The sequence below is a fragment of the Charadrius vociferus genome, unplaced genomic scaffold, assembly GCF_000708025.1.
Source record: "Charadrius vociferus isolate BGI_N301 unplaced genomic scaffold, ASM70802v2 scaffold472, whole genome shotgun sequence".
Taxonomy (NCBI): domain Eukaryota; kingdom Metazoa; phylum Chordata; class Aves; order Charadriiformes; family Charadriidae; genus Charadrius; species Charadrius vociferus.
In genome coordinates, this window is record NW_009647735.1 from 8,995,139 (window position 1) to 9,019,369 (window position 24,231).

Here is a 24,231-nt window from a genome sequence, read left to right on the forward strand (position 1 = left end):
GGGGGAGAGGAGCCCCCCCAGTGCTGTAGCGGGTCCCTGGGGTGAAGCGTTATTACTGGGGGGGCTCCGGCCGGTCCCTCCAGCCCAGCGGGAAGGGGGGGAACACACAAGTGTGGGTGAGGGCGGGTACGGGGGGCTGAAGGCACCCACGGCGTTGGGAGACGCTTGGCTGCGGTGAGCTGGGTTTGCCCGCGATTTTAGGTGAAGTGAACTCGGGGATATTTTTCCCTACGGTTCCTAGAAAAGAAAGATTTTTCCGCGGTGGTTCTGTTGTATGTACTAAGGTACTTTGGGATTTATTTGCTGCCGGAGTAGCTGCTGAAAATGGCATTTTGAGTAATGTGCTAGAACAAAATATTAATGAGAGGTCTAGCATCTTTTGTTCACAAGTAGTAGTGGCTTTCCAAAATCTTGTTTGGGTGAATTAATTCCATGTGTGGTGGTTTTTGTTTCTTTTTTTTATTTGTTTGTTTTAGGGTTTTTGTGTGTGTGCAGGGGGGGCTTTTTTTCCCCGTGGGTTATGAATAGCTGGCTTATTGTTTTGAATATGAGACTGCCCATTGTGGTACCTTATCCATCTCTGACAATCCTGTACTCCTGCTCTATCAAATACTCATTCTCTTGCTCTTTGTTGTGGGCTGCATTCGTGCAGAGGGTTAAATAATGATGTGCTCCTTTCTCTGTGATTTATTAGGTTGTGTAAGGTGTAGGATTTGTGAAGGACTGATTTTTAAAATCCAATTTCTGTATCCAGTACAAAGCCTGCTAATGATTTGTGGGTTATTAGCTTTTTTTCCCCCCCCCGACACATGTGATGCATCCCTATGTGCAATGGAGAATAGGGATAGATAAATGTGTGTTGGTTATTTCATAATGGAAGCATAAGATTAAAATAAAAACAGGTTCTATGAAATAATAGCTCTTTTTCTTTGTAGTAGCCTAAACCTGTATGTAGCAGCATAGTAGGTCACTTCTGTGTATAAATATTCAATAACTAAAACATCAAAAATGAAGCAATGTATATAGGCAATCTATTATTAAAAAGACATTTTCTGTGTCCTGAAGCAGGTGCATTGAGGATCTATATTGTGTTTGTGTCTAATTACCATTAATTGCATTTTGGGTTTAATTTTTTTGCTGTTTTATTTTGAATCTCAACATATTTGAGAAAAAGCTGTCTGCAGTGATCTTGTCTTTATCTTTTAGGATGTAGTAGAGCCCAGTCACTACCATCAGGATGGAATTTTCATCATGAAAGATTGTGTGAAAATGTTTAAGGGCAATCTCCGACAAAAATAGCCGTATTGCTTGCTGCTCTAAAAAACGTGCTTAAATAGTTGATGTGGGTCTATGTAAGTACCACGTCGTAACAATCCTGATTTAATGTGGCACTGACTTACGAATTAATCCTGTGAAATAAAGATTTTAGATGTCTTTGAAACTGTGCTTGTAAACAAAAGATTTGTAGTCTTTATTTTGACACAATCTGTAGATTATTTTTTTTTTTTTTGAGAAGTGGGTAAATGGTATTCTGCTGGTGAATCATGGACATCTTTTACAGAGTGTCAGTATGGCATAGAGCTTGGTGGAGGATCAGCAACTGCCTCAGAGCCTATCACCATTTACTTATTGGCATTTTTGTAGCAGTTCTCACTTTCACATTACCATATACCCATGAATAAGGTTGTAGATTTAGGCTGAGACATGGGGGTTGGGTCAGAAATCTTTGCGGTGTTTCACTTTCTGTTCTAAGTCAGTGACTTTCTGAAATTAGGTTCTGTGGTACTTGAAACAAACACTTAAAAAAACCCAACGTAACAAATCTGAGTGTAAAAGAATTCTTTTCTGTATTACAAATCCTTATGCAGTAGGATCTACAGTGTTACTGTAAATCCAGAATATTCTGCGCCTTAACATCAATAAAATCAGTTATTTCTAGAATTGAAGTAAACCCACTACAGTTCTCAGTAAGGTTCATATGTATGTATGTTAAAGCACAACTGTTGTCAGTTTATCAAAAAATACCCTGAGATTTTTTTGTTTAAGGTTTGGACATATTTTACATCTAACTTATGTAATGGCTTGCCAGTACATAATTTGCACATACTGTAGCGCGTTTTAGGCATCTTAAATTATGTGACAAAAATTACTGCTGAGCTAAAAGTGCAATGACTATATCTGACTGTTTAGCTCTGACCTTATGCTTGTATCTTTTTTTAACTGTGAATTGTCATTGCAGCTCTTTGGCAAAACCCCCCTTATTTTATTGTTTCCCTGAATCTGTCTTCTGGCTGTTCAAACAGATCTGCTGCTGTTAAACGAACTTCTGGAAAAAAAAAATCATAGGTCATGAGATAGCAAGAGGTATATTGAATGTTCCAATCATTTTATTAACGTGTGTAATTTTGCTTCTCGCTGCGTGAGCAGCATTAGCCCCCCTGGCAGTTAAGTAATTGAGTATATCACATCAATGTAATCACTGTCTGCTTAGCTGAAGAGTTGTGTTTTCTGTTTTGTTTTGATTTTTTTATAGGTGCTATATTGCCATGCTGAACTAAATCAACCTATGCCTTTAGCAATTTCCCTCCTTTTTGTGAGCACTTCTTAAAACATGTGAATTTAGTAAATTTGAAAGGTACTAGACTGACAGCTCAAGAAACAATTTATTTGCTCAGGATAAATGCAGTGGTGCCATCAGGCTTACTTGTTTATGACTTTGTCACAGCAAACTCGATTCCCAGTTTTTAATTCTGAGGAAACCTCCAAGCAATTATAAGTAGGTGAATGATTGCCTGTACATATATTAACTTTGAAATTTCTCCTTTCTCACCACCTGCTACCTTCTTATATAGCTGAGGAGTAACACCAGTGTATTCCCAATACGACTTCAGAATGAGCCCTCCTGTCATAGCCAATAACAAGCTTGGCACCGCAGGCAGAGTTCCCACATTGTGATTCCTGCATGTGTCTGCTGAGGAGATGGGATGGGAGGAGATGCGCTTGTTGGTTAAGATACCATCGCCTGGCATTACTTGCATGACTTTGTTGATTTTTTTTATTTTTTTATTTTACATCATATTTCTGGCCCTTCTAAGGTATATAATCATTCATGTGATTACGGATTAAGACCAACAAAACCTACAGCTTGATATTGAATGTTAGTTTCTGACACTTTTTCCGCCTGTACAATATACGCTTCTAAACCAGTTATATTTTCCTGTCTGAATAAAGTTAGTTTTGTTGGTGGTACCAATGTTGATTAAAGTGATGATGGGTAACTGAATGGCAACACCAAATCCAATTTTCAGTTTAAGAAAATAGCATTCATATATGATGTTTATCCTAGATCTAGATTACGTTCTAGAAAACAAACATGTTGAAAAACATGTGGTTCTTCAGGAAAGACTTCTTCAGACTTGAAAGAAAAGAGAAACCTGGATTGTTTGGTGGGGGTGGGGGATAGTGTTTATACTCAGAAATGAATTGAATGCAAAATCCAGAAGTGACACAGTTTATAAGCAAGTAATTGTGGAATTTCCCCGGAGTGGTTTCTTAGCCTCTTCAGTGTTTGGGCTAAGGGAAAAGGAGTTGGGTGTTTCTCTGAGGTGAAGGCCAGTAGTAAGGGCTTGTTATGTAAAATGCTTGTTAAGGATACTTGGTATTATAGACAAGTTAGGAAATGTCTCAGTTCAGTGAGCTGAAGTTACAACAACTGATTATTAGTTCACCTGCATAAAAGCATTACATTATGAAGAATACCACTAATATCTTAATCTAGTCCTAAAAAAAAAAAAAATCCACATTATAGCCTTATCTGAAATACTGACCTACAGGAAATGTGCAATGTGTAATTTTTTGACTTTTTATATTCTCCATCCATAAAAACTACCTTTGGTGTCACGTTGACTATTTTTGTGCCTTGGAATATTGGAATATCAAAAAGATTTAACCTCTGAGATACTTCTGCTTTCGATTGATCTAAACAATTTTTTTTGTGATACATATTTCCGCTTTGTTATTTACTATTTGAGGAGGGGGCAAATATATCACTAATTATCTTGCAAAGCCTTGTGTGATAAGAACAATGGACTAGTCTTTACATTTTCTTTTTTTTTTTTTTTGTTTGTGAAAAGTATCTTCTCATTTGACTTGGGAAGCTGTGTTGCAGCTGATTCAAAAGTATATATCCGTTTTACTGGCAAGGCTGGCATTTAATGCTGAAATGTGTACTTAGCAAAAAGGTAACTGAATCAGGGCTGAAATTCCACAGAAAATGCAAATATGCTCGTTAAGTCTTTTTTTATGGTATAAGTTCTACAAGACAGTGTGGAGAGACTTCTAAATTCTTTGCTTTTCTGTGGCTGTGCGACAGTCTGATTTTCATTGTTTTTCCAATTAAACTGGGATTGTTTGCTGCTCACTGGGACAATCTGCTACCAGGTCTGACAGAGCTAGAGAATGTATAGCACTTTAGGCGTGGGGGGGAAGGGGGAGAAAAAAAGTCTTGTTCTCTGTTACAATTTTTTTTTTTCTTTATTTGCTGGACAGACATGATTATCACTAGTGTGTTCCTAAGCGTCAACATACGATTTCTCAAAAAAGGTTTTTGTAGGTACAAGGCTTGAAGGAACCCTGCATCTCGGGCCTGTTCGTAGGCTGCTGACCAGCAGGTGTAACTGCACAATGAGCAAATCCCTGACCATCTGTATATTAAACCAAACATCTACTTCAATTTGTCACTTTACCTCTGTTTCAATAAGTGGAACCAGTATGTAGCAGACAAGAACTTGATATATTGAAGATTGACCTGGAACTAAAAGTTTTATGAACGTGTTCACTTTGAATCATTACATGCAGTAATAAGTGATATTACATACTTAATTTTAAGCTAATAGAAGTGGCTACAGCCATTCTGAAATGCTGCCGTGAGGTCTGGCATGAGTAGGACAGAGTCAGCGGGAGGCACCAGCAAATAAGAACAGATGCTGAAGTTGCTACGGCAGTGGCCTTCGTGTCTTGGGAGAACATGCAGTAGCCGCTGCTAGACCCGCTCGCTCTCTGCTCAGGGACTGTGGACTTAACCATTTTCTTCAGGGTTTTTTCTACTTCGCTGTTCCTTCACTCTCCTTATTTTCCAGTGTTCTTTGTCTCCCAGCAGTCTAGCTTACTTTAGAAATGTTTCTGCTTAGTTTATCCACTGTTAAGCAATTTTATCTTCACAAGAGAAGTCATATAGTAAACACGTTACAGTTGATTGGCTGTAGCCTTTTGTCTCTGCCTGGTGTCTCTTTAGACTGGAGGCTCTTCAGGGCAAAGGCCTTGGATGTATATAACAGGGCACACAGAGTCTAACATAAGAAGCTTTACGTGGGAGTTTTGTGTCCGTTTTAGGTAATCCTTAACAAACCCACACTTTGCTTCATTTACAAATGATGATTACTTTCCCTTATATTACTTTTCTGTGAAAGAGTTAAAATAACTTGAAACTGAAACTTGGAATTTAAAAATTTCAAAACCAGAAACAAGTTGACAGAAATCAAGAAGTAACGGCCAATTGAAGTGGGATGAAGATGCCCTATGCTGTAGTACATGAGCTTAGTAAGTCTTGCTGATTTCTCAGGAAAACACGTTTCACTCTTTCTGGTCGTAAGCTGTTTTAAGACTTATAGTCTAGACTAAATACTAAAGTGCCATGTTATTTAGGGAAACGAATAATCTTCCTGTGGGTTTTGCTGCTTACCATTTGAAACTACAAAAGATTTGTGGTGACAAGATGCTTTCAGAAGTGAAGAAGAAGGTAATCCTTGACATGTAGTAAGGCACTTGGGCACCCCAATTGGCTATACAGGCAAATTTACCCTGTCACATGCCAATTTGAGGAGTAAATGATTCCCTCCTCCTGGTGGTGTGTTCTTTATTTTTTGTTTTGATCACACTGTGCTAAGATAACCGAACACACACATTCAAGAGTTGGAGCAGCGTGCTGTCTTGTGTCAGAAATGCCTGGATCCTTCTCCTGTGGTAATGTGGTGAGGCGTTCCCTGAATTCATCTGCTGGTTTCATCCCTGCATTGGTGTGCAGCAGGTTGGTACCAACATGCCCCCGAGTTGTTCCAGCCTTTAGATCAGAGCTTCTAGTTTAGTTTTTGATGAGTGCTAATTTCAGGAAAAACCTTATGTACCTGAACCAATGATGCGTGGTGAGTGGAGACGACGCATGAAAAACAAGAATTGCTTGAACCAAACTGCCAATTTAGACACGTTCAATGCAGATTTGTCCAGTGTAGACTGAGAGACTAGGCTCAGTGAGGATGGGCCGGAATAGTGGGTTCCTCAAGGCTACCTTGATTTCAAAGCTGGTGTGCTGGGTCTCCATCCTTCCTCCCTGGTAGTAGAAGGCTGTGAGATACAACTGTTGGTCTGTTCCAGTTAGAGAAATGTGTATTTCACATGGAAGAGCTGTGGTTTGATCTGACGGGGTGCTTTTATGAAGTCCCTAAAGTAATGAGAGTGTATATATATATTTTTTTTTTAAAAAAAAAAGATTTCTTCTGTAGTAGTGCTGTTTATTTTGAAAAGCGAAGAACTCAGAATCTGTAAAATGCAGTTTGAGATTTCCTTCTCTCTGTGCTTGATGGGAAACTTTATTACGTGGTTGTGTACAGTTTCTTCATTTGTCACTTCAACTGGGCGGACTGAGTATGCAACTAAAATTAGTGACACAGATAACTATAAAGCAGGTATTTCCTAGCTCTCCAGCTGTTGGATTTAGAACCCAGACACCACTTTGTAATATCTCTTTCACAAAAATAGAAGCTATTCTGTGCTCTGTCAAACACCCAGTTAAAAAAAAAGTAAAAGCTTCTTCTAGCCACCTACAGTCTTGGGAGTGTTTTTCTTTCTTTTAAACAGCTCAGAGAAGAAACACAGGCAGAGGAACTGAGAAGCAACGTGAAAAGATGATTAGCTTCTCTCTAATACGGAGCAGCTCTGTGCTAAAATATCTAATAGTGTATTGTTATGAGAAACATGGTCACTCACAGTAGCGCAGTCCAGTACCCTGTGTTTGACTTTAGTAGCACATGTGGGGACATGGCATGTGTTAGAAGACTGAATAAATGATTGAATGTGCACTGGAAGCTGTTAAGCTGGCCAAAGTAATTTTGCTAGAAGATTTTTTCATGTCTGTGGCTTTTATACAGTGGTCACATAGGTGGCAATGAAATACCTCCTTTGTACTTTTTCTTAACTTGCTCAGAAGTCCTGCGTTTCTCATCCATGCGTGTTGCAACTTTGTGACTGCATAAAAGCTGCAACTCTGTATCAGTGCTCTTTCTCCTTGCAGTTTCAGAACCTTCTCACTTCCCTTATCAGATTGGTCACATCACTTGCAAAGGGTTCTTTTTATCTTTGCTGCTGTCTCCCGCTGTATTCCCTGGCATAGTAGGTGCTTGGGAAGGGGTGCTGGCCCTTATTTATGTGCAGTCTCTCTGATGGTTATATGTAGGATTATGATGCGTGGTGAGTGGAGACGACGCATGAAAAACAAGAATTGCTTGAACCAAACTGCCAATTTAGACACGTTCAATGCAGATTTGTCCAGTGTAGACTGAGAGACTAGGCTCAGTGAGGATGGGCCGGAATAGTGGGTTCCTCAAGGCTACCTTGATTTCAAAGCTGGTGTGCTGGGTCTCCATCCTTCCTCCCTGGTAGTAGAAGGCTGTGAGATACAACTGTTGGTCTGTTCCAGTTAGAGAAATGTGTATTTCACATGGAAGAGCTGTGGTTTGATCTGACGGGGTGCTTTTATGAAGTCCCTAAAGTAATGAGAGTGTATATATATATTTTTTTTTTAAAAAAAAAAGATTTCTTCTGTAGTAGTGCTGTTTATTTTGAAAAGCGAAGAACTCAGAATCTGTAAAATGCAGTTTGAGATTTCCTTCTCTCTGTGCTTGATGGGAAACTTTATTACGTGGTTGTGTACAGTTTCTTCATTTGTCACTTCAACTGGGCGGACTGAGTATGCAACTAAAATTAGTGACACAGATAACTATAAAGCAGGTATTTCCTAGCTCTCCAGCTGTTGGATTTAGAACCCAGACACCACTTTGTAATATCTCTTTCACAAAAATAGAAGCTATTCTGTGCTCTGTCAAACACCCAGTTAAAAAAAAAGTAAAAGCTTCTTCTAGCCACCTACAGTCTTGGGAGTGTTTTTCTTTCTTTTAAACAGCTCAGAGAAGAAACACAGGCAGAGGAACTGAGAAGCAACGTGAAAAGATGATTAGCTTCTCTCTAATACGGAGCAGCTCTGTGCTAAAATATCTAATAGTGTATTGTTATGAGAAACATGGTCACTCACAGTAGCGCAGTCCAGTACCCTGTGTTTGACTTTAGTAGCACATGTGGGGACATGGCATGTGTTAGAAGACTGAATAAATGATTGAATGTGCACTGGAAGCTGTTAAGCTGGCCAAAGTAATTTTGCTAGAAGATTTTTTCATGTCTGTGGCTTTTATACAGTGGTCACATAGGTGGCAATGAAATACCTCCTTTGTACTTTTTCTTAACTTGCTCAGAAGTCCTGCGTTTCTCATCCATGCGTGTTGCAACTTTGTGACTGCATAAAAGCTGCAACTCTGTATCAGTGCTCTTTCTCCTTGCAGTTTCAGAACCTTCTCACTTCCCTTATCAGATTGGTCACATCACTTGCAAAGGGTTCTTTTTATCTTTGCTGCTGTCTCCCGCTGTATTCCCTGGCATAGTAGGTGCTTGGGAAGGGGTGCTGGCCCTTATTTATGTGCAGTCTCTCTGATGGTTATATGTAGGATTACATACTATATAATTAGGAAAAAAAAATATATAATATATAGTATATATATTAGAAAAGTGTTTCTATTATATAAATTGGACATAACTGTATTGACACAAAAGATGTATCTAGCCCAGGATTCTCTATTAAAAGCTAATAATAATCTTTTTAACCTGTTACTTGATAACTTCCTTTGCAACCCCATATTTTTACTGAAAATAATGAAAACATATTGTGTCCTCAGTTTTCTGTTCCAGACTGATGAAACCTATTCTGTATAATCTTTTATATTCTTATACTGACAAATTCTCATGCATGTGCATATACTCTTTGTATATCTTGTACTGTATCTTTTTTGAGATAAGCCAGGAACTGCATGAAGTATCAAGATATGGGTATACAATGAAAGAACTTTCTATTCTCTGTTCCTAGTGCTGTTTTGTGCCTGTGACTTGAGTTGCCATTAAAAAAAAAAATAAATCAAGAACTGAGTAATATGGCTTGGATGAATCTCAGTTTTGAAATGTCAGCATATACACTTATGAGTTACTAATTAAATACAGTACATCAAAGCTAGAGAAGTGCATGAAAGTGAAATCGTCACAATATTGTGCTCAAGATAATACGAAGCAACACTGGAAACGCAGGAGTAGAACTAGCTGCACTTGTAACGTTGCTGAAAATGCAAAGTGTGTGTAAGACTTCAGTCAATTTCTTTTTTTTTCAATCATAAGCTACTGCAATATTAACTGTGAAGATGAAGTTCTGGTAACATCATTTAAGTTTCTTTAAATGTGAAAATTCTAACCATGCAGTTTCCAAAGGAAGCCCTTCTGAGCAGAGACGCAAAAAGGCTTATTTCCTTAAACGATCTTTTTTTTTCTGTAGAAACTTTGTGTTTGCTGTTTCTGCACATCGACTCTGTGCTCCGATTAAAAAGGCTTGTACTCCTGAAAGTTTCATTGGTTTCAGCAAGCTTTTCTAGTTACAGGTTTTATAGTTAATATTCCAGGTGATTTGGAATTAAATTTAAACTATGACAATGTTGTACTAAAAAGACCCAAAAGTTTGGAGGATGATCTCTTACATGGCATTAAATACTTGTATATGAAATCTTACTTTCTACAAGTGCCAAGTATTTTTTCAGAAGTAAACCAACATCCATGTTAAATGCTCAGGTGTTACCTGATAACAAGTTGTGTCTGTGTCTTCTGTTAAAGAAGTTGCTTCCCATTTGTGGGAAGACTGTGCTGCAGAGTATGAATCCTGTTGTTTGTGATTCCGTAATAAATGCTTATGGGGCTTATGAACCAGTTCTGAGTTCTTGTCTGTTCTGTGCCACCATTTCCCGCAGCACTCTCCTGGAGAAACTGGCTGCTCATGGCTTAGATGGGTGTATTCTCTGCCGGGTAAAAAACGGGCTAGATGGCCGTGCCCAGAGAGTGGTGATGGATGGAGTTAAGTCCAGTTGGTGGCTTGTCACAAGTGGGTGTTCCCCAGGGCTTGGTACTGGGGCCAGTTCTCTTTAATATCTTTATCAACTACCTGGACGAGGGGATCAAATGCACCCTCAGTAAATTTGCAGATGACACCAAGTTGGCAACAGTGTCGACCTGAGGGTAGGATAGCTCTGCAGAGAGATCTGGACAGGCTGCATCAACAGGCCCAGGGCAGTGGTGTGAGGTTGACCAAGACCAAGTGCCGAGTCCTTCCCTTGGGCCATAACAACCCCATGCAGCACTACAGGATAGGGGAGGAGTGACTGGAAAGCTGCCCTGTGGAAAAGGACCTGGGGGTGCTGGTCAACAGCTGGCTGAACGTGAGCCAGCGGTGTGCCCAAGTGGCCAAGAAGACCAACAGCATCCTGGCCTGTATCAGGAATAGTGTGGCCAGCAGGGCTGGAGAAGTGATTGTCCCACTCTACTTGGCACTGGTGAGGCCCCACCTTGAATAGCATGTTCAGTTTTGGGCCCCTCATGACAAGACAGACATTGAGGTGTTGGAACCTGTCCAGAGAAGGGCAATGGAGCTGATGAGGGGTCTGGAGCACAAGACTCATGAGGAGCGGCTGAGGGCCCTGGGGGTGTTCAGCCTGGAGAAGAGGAGGCTGAGGGGAGACCTTCTCGCTCTCTACAGCTCCCTGAAAGGAGGGGGTAGCGAGGGGGGGTCAGTCTCTTCTCCCAAGGAACAGGCGATGGGACAAGAGGGAACAGCCTCAAGTTGTGCCAAGGGAGGTTTAGGATGGAGATTAAGAAAAATTTCTTCACTGAAAGTTTTGTCCAGCACTGGCACAGGCTGCCCAGGGCAGTGGTGGAGTCGCCATCACTGGAGGTATTTAACAGAGGGGCAGATGTGGTGCTGAGGGACGTGGGTTAGTGGTGGGGTTGGGTGGTGTTAGAGTGATGGTTGGACTCGATGATCTTAAAGGTCCCTTCCAACCTAGACAATTTGATGATTCTATGATTCTGATAGTGAATTAAAATATATAGCAACCACATTGGTTAGGTGAAGACAGAATATGCTTCTATTTTACCTAAGAGTATACACAACAGGTAAAAATAAATTTAAATATTACTACATCAACTTTTATCAATAGACTTTGAATGTATTTAACTTTCCTTGTGAGAAGGAAAGTATGTTGGTCAGTTTAGTTTCCTGAGAGCTATAGGTATCTGACAGGGATATCGGAGTTTCCTTCCTGTGGGTAAGAGCTGGTGGGCGCTCAGTTTGTTCACTGTAGCTCTTAATGCTGGAGAGCAAACATATAACTGTATAACTCTGTATTTGAAAGCCCCAAATGAAGATTTGTGTTTCATTAATGCTGCCATCAAAATTCATGGCTGGCAGAATTAAGACCCTTTATAGGAAGCAGACACGTATTTAGGCTCACTTGGCTCTTTCAATACATCTTTAGTTTTCCTCTTTACCATCATAAGGGACTGATACTTGAAATACCCAAACAGGACTAGGATGATTATACAACTGTAATACAAACTACAGTTTTATATCCTATAATTACCTACGTTGGAAGAGATCTTCATAGGCCATCGAGGACAGGCTTCTGCTCAGAACAGGTCCAGTTAGAGCAGGTTTCTCGGGGCCTCGTCCAGTTAGGCTTTGAGCATCTCCAGTAATATTTAGTAGTTTAGCTTTAGTAGACTTTGAAACGTATATATATATATATTTTTTTTTCATACCTCATTTGTCACTTTAATATTGAGCTTGTAGACTTCAGCATAAGATCAGTAAATTCAAGCAGTACCTTTGCATACCTGCTGACTCTGGGATCCATTTTCCCCAGTCTTTGAATTATCCTATCATTTATATAGTACTTACGTGACTCTCTTGAAGATTAAAGCAAGATAGAAACCAAGGATATTCTTAGCGATTACACTAAATACAATCGTATTCTTAGGTTATGTAGATATTCACTACCGAAGTATCACACCAGAAACTGAGAGCTTCAGTTTGCCAACGAACAGCTACCGTTTACTATTTCCATGGACTTTGGTTACCCTTTTATTTCTCAAAGCAGGGTTGCTAAAACAAGGGTGGAGGGAAATGTAATGCAAGTGGATTTATTTTCTAAACCATTTTGTTCAAACACTTGTAAGTTGTTAGCAGCTCTTCTAAGTCTTTGGAAACTTGATACTGACAGTAGTAAAATGGAGAACGATGTTTTCATATGTGGATAATTCAGACTTAGTGTTAGCTCATCAGTGTTTCTAATAAAATTTCTGGGCACCTGCATTTAATTATTCTCAGCAAAGAAGATGGCAAGACTAATGATAATGCGAAAATAGGGGGGTTTTAGCATTGCAAACATACCTGAATGGGAGATGTACAGGCTTGGAACATTCTCCTGAGGACTAATCTGGCATTTTTTCATGGTATGGCCATGCAAACTGTGCTAGTATAACATAAAATAGGATGGGAGCTAATGAACTTAGGCAACTGCTGAGGAATTACTTGTTAAGCTGCAGTCACGAACAGTAACAACACTCCAGCTGAGAGATTTGGAGAGCTTTTTCCTACTTAGCTTTGAGCTTCTGTGGCTCTGATTCTGCAGCCCTGGATGTTCATCTGCAATAGGTGGGAGATGCCCTCCACAGTGTGTACCAAAGCTGTCTAATCACGCTGTGGGGCTCTGGGAGCTGCCCCCAGCACGCCAGGGCTCTGTGGCGGGCATGGTGCAGGTGAAGTGGTGGAGTGCTTTGGCAAGCTGACCTGCTCCTCTTAGTTTGGGATTCATGCTTTTCTTTCTATGCTATGCTGAAATCTCCATTTCTAATAGAAGACGGGCAACTCGTGCTCATAGGAGCTTAAGGTATTACACTTTTATAGTCTGACTTAGGTTTTGGGGTGGGGTTTTTTTTGTTTTGTTTTTTGTTTTGTTTTGGGGTTTTTTTTTGAGACAAATTTTACTATATTTCATGCATGCATCTTTGCTTTCTGGTTAAACGCTTGGCAGCTTGGATGTAACTTTCCTTCCTCTTCCTTAGGGAGATAGGGAAATGCATACATTTACTGGCTGATTCCTTTAAATTATTTTGATGGAATATCTTTGTGCAGCAGAACTTAATTTCTTAAATTTTATATTCTGCCTCCCGTTCCTCAAATGCTGTGGTACAAGTAACGCCCATCATTTGCCGTGGTTGATTGTGAAGTTAAAGGTGTTTGAAGTCTAACGTCCTTAGCTGTGGGAGAAGGTGTCACATTAGTAAAGCCTTAGTCTTCTCTGCGTTGCTGATATCACTCTTGGAACCCTATCAGATAGAATGCAAATCTGATCATTTTCTCTTTATAGGACCCTCCTCAAGGAGGAAGCATTGGCTTTCGGTTTGAGAAGGGAGGAAAAGACAGTCGGGCTGTTTGTGTAACAGAAGAATAGTCGGTAGGCCGTGTGGTCGTAAGGTGGTTTTGGAGCATTATGCTAAGTAACATTTGCCTGCCTGGATTTCTTCAGTACCATTGCCTTGTCAAGCGAATTAATAATCACTGTGTGAAATATAATTAAACTGAGGTTGTTTTTTTTTTTTTTTTTAATGCTGTTATTGTTCAAGATACATTTTGACCATCACAGGATTTGAATTACAAGGTGTCTGAGTGTTTGTGGGCATGGAAAACTTCTGCCTCCTGGAATTAGCATATGCAGGTGTTTCTGCAGGGCTTGAGACTTTTTTCTTCTCCAGAATCATCTCGCATCATCTGACGGACTAATGAATTTTACCCATGTTCTGCATTGATCTCAGATTTGTGTTTAGATTGGCTAAAAGTGTATCTTTAGGATCAGGTCTGAACGGTTTTAGTTTTATATGTTCATTGACTTCTGTAGGACTAATTATAAAGTTACTCCTGTGCTTAGATGTTTTTTTGGCTTGGACTTGGCTAAAGCATTACCAGAAAAACTGGCTAGGAAAATCTGTATGTCTTACGAGCTAAGAGAGCAGATCTGGGTTTTCGGGGTGGGTTGTTGTTTTCATTTTGATCTAGTTTCTAAATAAAATTTTGGAACACTTGGATCAAGGAAAAACCCAGCATCATTGTATCAGCATATTTTTATGAAAAATGTTAAAATGTCAAGGTGAGGTTCAAGTGTAAATTTCCCCACTGAGCCTTGTATTTCAAATTCAACGTGTAGTGCATGCAAAGTGTCAGTATAAAAATGATTGTACTGGATCAAATAAAAGGCCAGTCTGTTCTAGCAGCATGCCACGATAGTAAGCAGTAATGAATGCTTAGGAAAAAGTGCAAAAACAAGGCAAACATGATGTTGATACTATTTGACTACCTTACTGCACACTGCTGTAACCTGACAGCTTGAGCTTCTTGTTTTTCCTTTTGATCATGGCTTAAATTTATACAAGATACCTTCTTACTTCTAATAGCTTCCCCTCCAAGCTGACTGGTTTCCTGAAGTTATTTCCTTTTGAACTTTCAATATATTGTCTTTTAATCATTGTCTGACAGTCAGTAAAGACTTTACTCTTGCTGTTAAAAGGGAACTAATATGCAACCAACTTCTTCATATTTCTGCAGTTCCTCTTTTAAATTTAACCTTAGCAGTGGTGTATTTCTCACTTTTGTTGTTTCTGCAGAGATAATGAATTGAAATACCCTGTGATTCATGAGCAGTCATGGATAGTGTCTTCTATTTAGTCTTCGTGTAACACCCCCAATTTAGAGTTTTCCAGTCTAAACTGGATAAGCAAAGAATTCCTATAATCTCACTTCTAGAGGAGTTGTCATTTTAAATCATCTGCGGTTCTGCATTGAGCATCTTCCCTTGCTTCTTTCATCTATTAACCCTTACAAAACCATTCTCATTTTAGAAGCCAGCAATGTGCTTCCATTTTGATTGAGGTGAAGTCTGTCTTGTTTAGAGGAACACTCTGTTCCAGAGGTTTCCTCCTTTTTTCTAACCATATTTTCTCATTCATACATTGGGTTATTAGTCTTCAAAAGGTATCCTAAATTGCATAAACTTCACATGTACGTTTTATTTAGCGTGATAGATAAACTCATCTAAATTTTTTTGCTTTTTGTGAAAACATTTCTGGAGTAGAAGTCATCTTTCAGTTTGGATAAAGAATAGCATTCCTTGTTTTTAAAAAGCTGCAAGTACGTTTGATATATGAATGTTGTGGAAAACGATATACACTTGTATCTTTCTCTTTAGAAAGATCTGAACCCCTGGGGCGATTCTAATACTGTTTTGCAGTGAGTGAAAGAAAAATTGCTTGGAAGAGAAATCATACTCTCTTCCAGCTCTTTTTCTGTCAATAATAAACTAAAAAAGGTAAATAATGGCTATCATTTTTGTATTTTTTTTCATAATGGAAAAGTGGAATCCTTGCCCCACAGTGTCTTAAGGCATTGTTTTCAGGGAAGTGATTTCAATAGTAATACTACCAATTTCACAATATTTGTATATTTTCTTCTAGTGTGAAATTGTATGGGTTTCGTATGAGGGTTAGCTCAGGGACTTCAACCAGGCTGTGCTAATGTGATTTTTGTCGGGCCAGGCTACAAACCACAGCTGGTTTTGCATTGCTTATTGCGTACTACAGTCCTGGTCTGCTCGTTGTCGAGAGCAGAGAGTTGTTGTCTGGCCCACCTCCGGGTTTTACATCTGCAAGAGAAACGACAAAGCTGGTTTGTAACCTGTGTCTTTCTGAGGTGTGTGGTTGGGGTATGGCTGGATGCCCATACAGCGGCAGATTTTTCATGGTGCTCTTGAATTCAGGTGTAACCTACAGTACTCTGCGTCAGTGGCAACAGGGTGGGATTCTGTCGTCTGTGTTTTGTGCAGTAGGTCCTTGTACCAGCCTTCAGGTGTCTTTCCAGCTGCCACCAAATCAGGAAGAGACTTAGAGGTAATTTCTTCTGCATGGGATTATCTCAAAGGCTGTTCATCACATGGTGGAGGTTGTAGAACTGTGCCAGCAATAAAACTATGCACATCTTTTCTGCACACAGTTATCCCACTCGGCTGAATATTAGAATAAGAGCGCTTTTGTTTAACCTAAAAAGGGTTTGGCAGAAAATTCTTTAATGTGAAAGATGCCCTTTTTCTATAATGTTTTGAAAGTTGACGTGGTGGAAAACAGAAAACAAACCTTATTATTGTGAAAACTGTCTATGCTGATTTTTTTTCTTTTTTAGTAAGCTTTTTAATTTTCATTGGGATGTTTAGTTTTGTTAACTTGATTCCATTTTTCATTCACTTCATTGAGAATGCCAATCCTGCATCATAATTCTTTATCTTTCTGCCTCTTGCAGCTAGAGTTTGCAGAATTCAGTGTCACCAGTAGGTGCCCTGATCTAAAGGAAGGCTTTTTGTGATACTTTAACTTGAGAATGTTTCTTAGAAATGACGGAACGATGGAGTGACAGCCAGTTAGCTCACTCATTTCGCATATTCTAGACTTCAGGAAGCAAAGTTGAGGCTACTTGCAAAACTAATGCCACTGAAAAGTGATGTTTTGTTGTACCAGTCCGTTTTATGCAGCACACATGTGGATGTCCTTCCCCACTGCTAGGCACGCTGGTGACTTGCATTCAGCCTGCTGTGTGGCAGCATCATGTGTTCTTCTCTGCAAAGCCATTTGCTATCCTTTTGTCCTCCAGCCCACACTAGGGTGAGGAGTTATTCGGCCACAGGTGCACGTCTTTGCATTTGCCTTTATTAATCTGTCAGTCGAGGTCACTCTGGCTGGCGTCCGTCCCTGCTGCACCTGAGTTTCCTCCTCACTCCCTCCGGCCTGATGTCCGTGCGCTTCCTGAGGGCACATTTGAAGTGGTTGATGAAGATACGAAATGATACTGTGTTGGCCCCGAGAAATGGCGCTCGTAGCTGGCTTGCCACACTTCAGGCTGTTGAGCTCTCTTCTTTGAGCCTGACAGTGACTTTGAGCCACTTTCCAGCCACTTTCTGGTCTGTTTCTTCAGTCTAGTGTAGAACTATTTGTTTGTTCTGATGATAATGTGGTAGGAGCTAAGCAGAAACACGTTACTTCATGCGACTCTTAAAAACCGAGAACTGAAGCCTGAAATAGCAAGGGATCTGTATTGCTTCGTTGTTAAAAGAGTTTGTTCAGCGTTTCTGAGAAACCACATCCTTTTGAAATATGTTGGGTTGGGAACCAGAGTTACTTTCAAAAAAAGTAGACAGTCGTTCTCAAGTAAATATCTCTTTCTTCAAAGATAGTTTCATGGACTTTCTATAACACAGGTTTTGGTAGTTAACTGATAATTTCCAGGATTCTTGGGTCACATCCCACTTGAATTTTCTGGTCTTGTAGAAAATATCATCTAGTCAGAGATGGTATACATCTCTGTAGGGATTTTTCATATCTTCTGCATACCGATTTGCATAATGCAGTCATGCATTGTCAAAATAACTCTAGTTCAAGTATTATGTTTCCATTGTCAACGATACCTCCTCTTTCTGCTCTTAGGCTTGGCTAAATTGCACCCTTATTTTTATAGCTAAGTGCATTTCACGTTTGTTCTTGTGACTTTAGTCTCTTTTTAGTGAAGTTATAAATGTGTAACTGGAGAATGTCTCAGTTTTACTGTTCTTGCACTAAAGAATATTTTTTAGATGCGAATTTTAGTTCTTTAGCAAAATAAATATGTAAGGGTTTGGGTTGGTTTGCAAACTTGGCTTTAGCATGGCAGATACTTTGTACAATGAAATTAGATTCTAATGTAGCTGTCAAACAGGAAGAGTAATGGTTACTGAGTTTATACCTTGACTTAGTGTTGTGCCTAGCATTGGAGGGAAAAAAAACAACAAAGGACAAAGACTGATAGAAGAGGGACAATCATAATTGAGATTCAGTTGCACTTTAAATGCTCTTAGTAATGTAGTGGCTCATATATTTTTGAATTCCTGTCATTTTTCTATTTTCTGTTAAAATTGCATGTCAAACAATAATCTTTTAGTATTTTAAGGCTTTTTTCTGTATTAATTATATGCAGTGGCATCTGGTAAAACTGAATTATTTTACACTTCTTGCAACACCTTAATTTTTAGGAGCATGACAAGAATAACAGCGGATACTTTTATCTCCTCTTACTGCAGGGAAATTTTTGACTAAAACCGGATTTTTCTTTTTTCTTCTAGATCTTTCAAAGAACAGATTTACTGAAATTCCTCCTGATGTCTGGCTGTTTGCACCACTGGAAACTTTAAATTTGTATCACAACTGCATCAAATCCATTCCAGAATCTATTAAAAACCTGCAAATGCTTACCTACCTTAACATTAGGTGAGTGATGCCTGTTATTTTTGCTCTTACCTCACAATTACCTCATTGGAGTGGTGGGATTCCACCTGATTTTTGCCCAGATAGATAAAATTATTCTGTTGTTTGTTTGCCTTATCCTTGATGTTTCAGGGCCGGCAGTTGTTACTTTGTGGGGAGGAATTGACTGCATTAGGAAATTTCAGTCACTAAACTATGGTAGCTAAGGATAAAGAGAGTTTACAAAGTTTTCTTTGTTTTTAATGTTATACAAACAGACGTTTAGAAACTACATGTGTAAAAATGTGCTGCTCTCAGGAGGGTAGATTACTCTGGCCAGAAGACCCTACTCATTTTGCACACTATTTACATCCATTGCTGCATTGCTTTTTTTAAACTTGAAAAAAAATGTATGATTGGATCTTCTCAGAAGAACAGGAGATTAATATGAGCTCTGGAAGGAGAGGGAGTCTAGAAGAGCCCTCCCATAAACAGCCAAGACCCAGTTTTCCAAAATATTCCTTGTTTGTTAATATTAGACTACATCAAGTCTAAAATAGTCTTCTTGGGTAAGAGCTATTGAACATGTGAGATTTGATTCCAGAATTCATTTTGGAAAAAACTTTGTGAATTGATCCCTGGAAAAGAAAAAAATAATAATAAAAAAATCAACAACGACAAACAACCAAAACCAAAACAAAACCCCAAACCCAAAGCCAAAAAAAATGCACCAAAAAACCCAGATGAACTATATCTCAAAATCTGCAAATATCATTACTTAGGGATAATTTAAGAGTAATCTGTCCCGTGGCAATTCTACAGAGGATTAATGATATGATAAAACTCAGGGTGAAAGAAGTTTGACCTAACTTTCTTCACAGAGCAGCAACAGCCCATTTTTCTTTTGATGGTAATTGAGGTGCTGAATACAATTCTGTACGCAGAGATAAAGTAATGTGTAGTTCTAACTGGGCGGTGCATGTTATTTCAAGAGTCGACTCTTCTAATCATCGTTTCCCTTGCTGGGCTTTGTCTTCATTTTTGTGCCAGTGTCTGAGGACTGGTTTCACAATGCGTGAACATGTGGGCTACAATAGTTGAAGAACAGGCTAAAATCTTGGCTTGCTAGCTTCAGTAGGTTGTTACAGAAGAAAACCACGTGATCTCAAATTCTAATTTTGGATTCAGAAAACTGAAGAAATGTATTATGCAACTTATAGTAAAGTAGGCAGCTCTCTTTTTTTCCTAAAAAAACCCAAACAAACCCAACACCAAAGTAAATTTAAGTGATTCAGAGACTGACTGTTTCATTGCCACATTTTTATAATCAATTTAAAGTTTACTTACACATTATATTTTTGCTTCTCATGTTCTCCAACCAAACAAGCCTCTCATGCTGTATTTCAGGCAGATACAAAAGGAGTTTTACTGCATACCTAAATCCAAAATTTACTGGTATTGTTCACCTAGAATTAACAGAATAAATACATTACTATTATAAAGATACTGATAGAAGTTTACTTTCATTTTTTGGTGTTAAAATTGCAGTACTTATTTGAAGCTGAAATGTTGAAAGGACTTTTTTTTTGTTTTGTTTTGTTTTGCAGCCCTATAAGCTGTAGTCATGGAGAAAAATAATGTAAAAAGCTTTGGTTTAAATATGAAAACAGTGCTCTGATAAATAACAATTAAACTGTAAAACTTCTGGGCTCTTCTTGATATAGTGTGAACACACATGTCAACACTTAAAACACTTTTTTGTTTTGCTTTTTTTTTTTTTCCAAATAGAACTTCTGGCCTCTACACAGTTCTACTTAAAGCAACAGCCAGTAGTAAGATTTTTTTTTTTTTTTTTTTTTTTTTTTTTTATTTATGAGAGGTATGGAAGCAATTGCTTTCATACCACATCTGAACAAGCTGGTTTTCCAATGGCTTTTTTAAGTATACAAAGACCTTATTAAAAGAAAAATCAGTGTATTTATGTATTTATTAAAAAAAAATCAGTGGCAGACTGCAGTTGGTAGTTTTTACAATGTGAATTCAAATCAAATTGTCAGTAACAGTGTATTTCTTGTGTACAAAGCAGACATACGTGCATACAGTTGAAAAATGATAGACACAAAAGAAATCAATTTTAATTAAAACTTACCATCCAGACTGTCGCTCAGGAAAGGAATAAATAGAGGTTAAGGGCTTTTTGTGGTGTCTTGGGAGTGACGTGACATGAGAAGCAATGGCCTCGTATAAAGTTCTGGTTTGCTGAGAACATTAACTTTACGTTGGCAGACTGTCAGATCAGGTGGTCCTTCTGAAGGTATCAGAAAGCAGAATAAAAGCAAACATCAAACATATTTCTTTTAACAGATTTCTCCGTACAATTTAGTGTTTGAGTCACTTATAGTACATGCTCATTTCATCAGGCAAGATGGGGACCTAAAATTCACCTGAGAGAGGCTTTATCTGATACGGAATTCATGATGGAGATTGTAGCTTAAATTTAGATGAAATTATAATAGGTGGAGAATATCTTCTGGAATAGGAGAAAAGTTATACAATGTGCATCTCAGACTCCCCGTCAGGCTTAAAAAGAAGATTATAATCTAGCCTTGCTTGTTCATTTTTCTTTCTTTCCAGTCGAAATCTTTTATCGACGTTGCCAAAATACCTGTTTGATCTTCCACTTAAAGTTCTGGTTGTCAGTAATAATAAGCTGGTCTCCATTCCAGAAGAGATTGGAAAGCTGAGAGATCTAATGGAGTTGGTAAGTACAACCGTGGACCATTTTACTAAGTAAACTTGCACTATAAGCAGTTTATTTACAGTATAAGAAAAATAGAAATTAGTAACTTTTAAAATATAGAACTACAAAATGTAAATTCAGATACTGCTTTTTCTTAGTGTTTGAGCTCACGTTACAGGTGTAATATATTGTAGAGTTTCAAAAATGGGATTAAACGCAAATCAGTATGTTGGGTTAACTAAATCTTAAGGGCTTTGTTAATAAAATTGATCTTCAGGTTATTTCATTTGAGTCCCTTGCTTGTATGTTGTTAAAAACAGTGACTTTTTCTATTTACCTTCTTTTCAGTAATAATAATTCTATTTATTTTTCTTATGTTATCAGGAATCTTCTTTCCAGCTGAAGAGTTCATCTCTTATTTACTCTATACTCTTATACAAGTTATGCAGTTCAATTGTTGTCTTGTTCTGTGTTTTGTTTTTTTTTTCCCCATTTCTGCTATTCCTATGTTTTGATTGGGGTGAACAGAATGATGTGTGATATTCACAGTTTATGTGTCTGTGCAACAGGATTGTATCCTATGGCATACTAAGGTTTTGTGCTTTATCATCCATTACTTTCTCTGTATTTCTTAATGTTCTGGGCTTTTCTGAGCATTGCTCTGTGTTAAGCTTGTGTGTTTTGGAGAGGTATGTACAATTATTCACCGACCTGGCACTTGGACTAGGTCTGATATTTTATTTTTCTTCAGTACGTATGATTTCTTCGGTCATTGCAAGCAATCCTTATCCCGTTTCCAGAGTAGCTTCGTATGCCCTGGAGATTTCTTTTAACATGACCTAATTTCTGAGCTATAAATCGACATTCTTTTTAAATTTACACGTAACGTGAGATATTCTGAATGTTTGTGAGGCTTTTCTAGCATCCTTTCCTCTCTGGGGAGAAATTCTCTATGCTCACTTCAATGTGGTAGGATTTCAAGGTGGGATCACTGCTGTTGTTTACAGGAAGTGAATGTCTTTCAGAATTGCAGTTGTGGTATTTCTGGCTTATTTTCAAAATCGTCAAACCTAGAATGTGTGCTTGATAACACGGATTCAGGAGATAGAGAGTTTCATTCCAGCACCTCTGTTATACCTGTTTAGAACGTATATAATGTATATATACTAAAAAGAAAGGATGATAACTAACCCATGGCTAGAAAGATGCTTTTAGGAAGGGAATCCCGTCTTAAATTTGAAGTGGACAGAGAATAACTTGTAACAGATACCCAAGCAGCCTGTACTTTAAGACATCTAGTGATGTGCAGGCATTGTGGCTGGCAAAGGCAGCTGGGCAGTGCCTGGGCTGGAGCTCTGGAAGCGCGTTGTAGAGAAGGAGGCAGGATTCGTCTGACTCAGCTTGCCTTTAAAATCGGCTTCCAGTCTTTCAGCAGATGGATAGATATCTATCCATCGTTGGTATCAAGTCTGGGAAGCTAGTCTCTGAAGTCAATTTTATTGAATCAGAAATAAAAAAGGTTCAATGGTCTTACATCAGTGTGCTTGTTGACTCAGTCTGGACTGCATAAATTAATGTTAAATTAGTGGCAGAAATAGCTGTAGTCTTCGTTCACTTGGTGCAGCTTTGTCACCCTCTAGTGCTTGTATCCAAAAAGTTGGGGAGCCTGCTATTGCCCTTTGTAAATTTTTAGATGCATGGATTGGTTCAAGTTTGATTTTTAAGGAAAACAAATTTTTATAAAAGGAGCAGAACACAAATCATTTGCCAGCTGTAGCATAAGAAGTTTTTAGCTGATACGGGAGCTACACCAGGAACTCCTTATTCTTAGCCCACAGTTTTAATTTCAAAACCAGTCTTTCATCATTCATTGTTTTAACTTTCTGAGTTGAGTTTCTGAAAAATGGATCACTAAATACTGAGGAAACAGCAAGATCTGTTATGGTACTTCTTCCCTTTGTGGAAAAAACAAGAAAGATAGGATTTTTTTTTTTTTTTTAATAGTGTGCTTTATAGTCATTTTGTTATCAGTTTTCCTTTGTTTAATTTCATTTAAGATGTTCAGTTAATTTATTAATTGTATCTTTCTTAGGATATTAGCTGCAATGAACTTCAGGTTCTTCCCCAGCAGATAGGAAAGTTGCAGTCACTTAGAGAATTAAACATAAGAAGAAATAATCTCCATATGTTGCCAGATGGTAAGCTACTAGTCTTCATTTCTTTGATGTAGGTAAATTAGGTAAGGTGTTAAGAAGATATATCTGATTCTCTTTTTTTGTTTGTTTCCCCCAATGCAGAATTAGGAGACCTTCCCTTGGTCAAGCTGGATTTTTCTTGTAATAAAATTACAGAAATTCCAATTTGTTACAGAAAGTTACGTCACTTACAAGTTATAGTTTTGGATAACAATCCAATGCAGATACCACCAGCACAGGTTAGTATTAAAATGTTCTAGTTCAGAAATTTGGTTTAGGATCTTAAAGAGGAAGATGTTCTAAGTTATACGAATCAGGTTTTCTTTTTTTTTTTTTTACTGTATTTCTCCTTGCGAGAAGCTGTGAGTACAAACTTGGTGTATTTGTTGGGCTGCATTTTCAAAAGATGTGCTATGTAACTAAGATTTTTTTTTTTTTGTTATTGTTCGTTTGTTTCCCAACAGATATGTTTAAAGGGTAAAGTCCATATATTTAAATTCCTCAGCATTCAGGCGTGCCTCAGAATAGATAAAAAACCAGATTCTTTGGATCTTCCATCATTAGGTAAACGAATCCCCTCCCAGCCACTCACAGACAGGTGAGTAGTGGGTATTTGGTTTTATTTTACTTCAGCACTTGCTATGAAGTGCTCTGTTTATTACAGATAATAGCTGTAATTTCAGTAATTTAATTGTTCTTTATTTAGGAGTCATAGTATTTATTTTCTAAAGT

General features: G+C 38.4%; 1 protein-coding gene across 1 annotated transcript in view; it reads left to right on the forward strand.

The window, feature by feature from the left end:
* Nucleotides 1-24,231, forward strand: part of LRCH2 (leucine-rich repeats and calponin homology (CH) domain containing 2) — a 63,792-nt gene that overhangs the window by 15,522 nt on the left and 24,039 nt on the right. Inside the window, exons 2-6 of the mRNA XM_009881807.1 lie at nt 18,444-18,588; nt 21,199-21,325; nt 23,397-23,502; nt 23,602-23,738; nt 23,964-24,097. Of these exons, the coding sequence (XP_009880109.1) occupies nt 18,444-18,588; nt 21,199-21,325; nt 23,397-23,502; nt 23,602-23,738; nt 23,964-24,097 (649 nt within the window). The remainder of the gene's footprint in view (nt 1-18,443; nt 18,589-21,198; nt 21,326-23,396; nt 23,503-23,601; nt 23,739-23,963; nt 24,098-24,231) is intronic.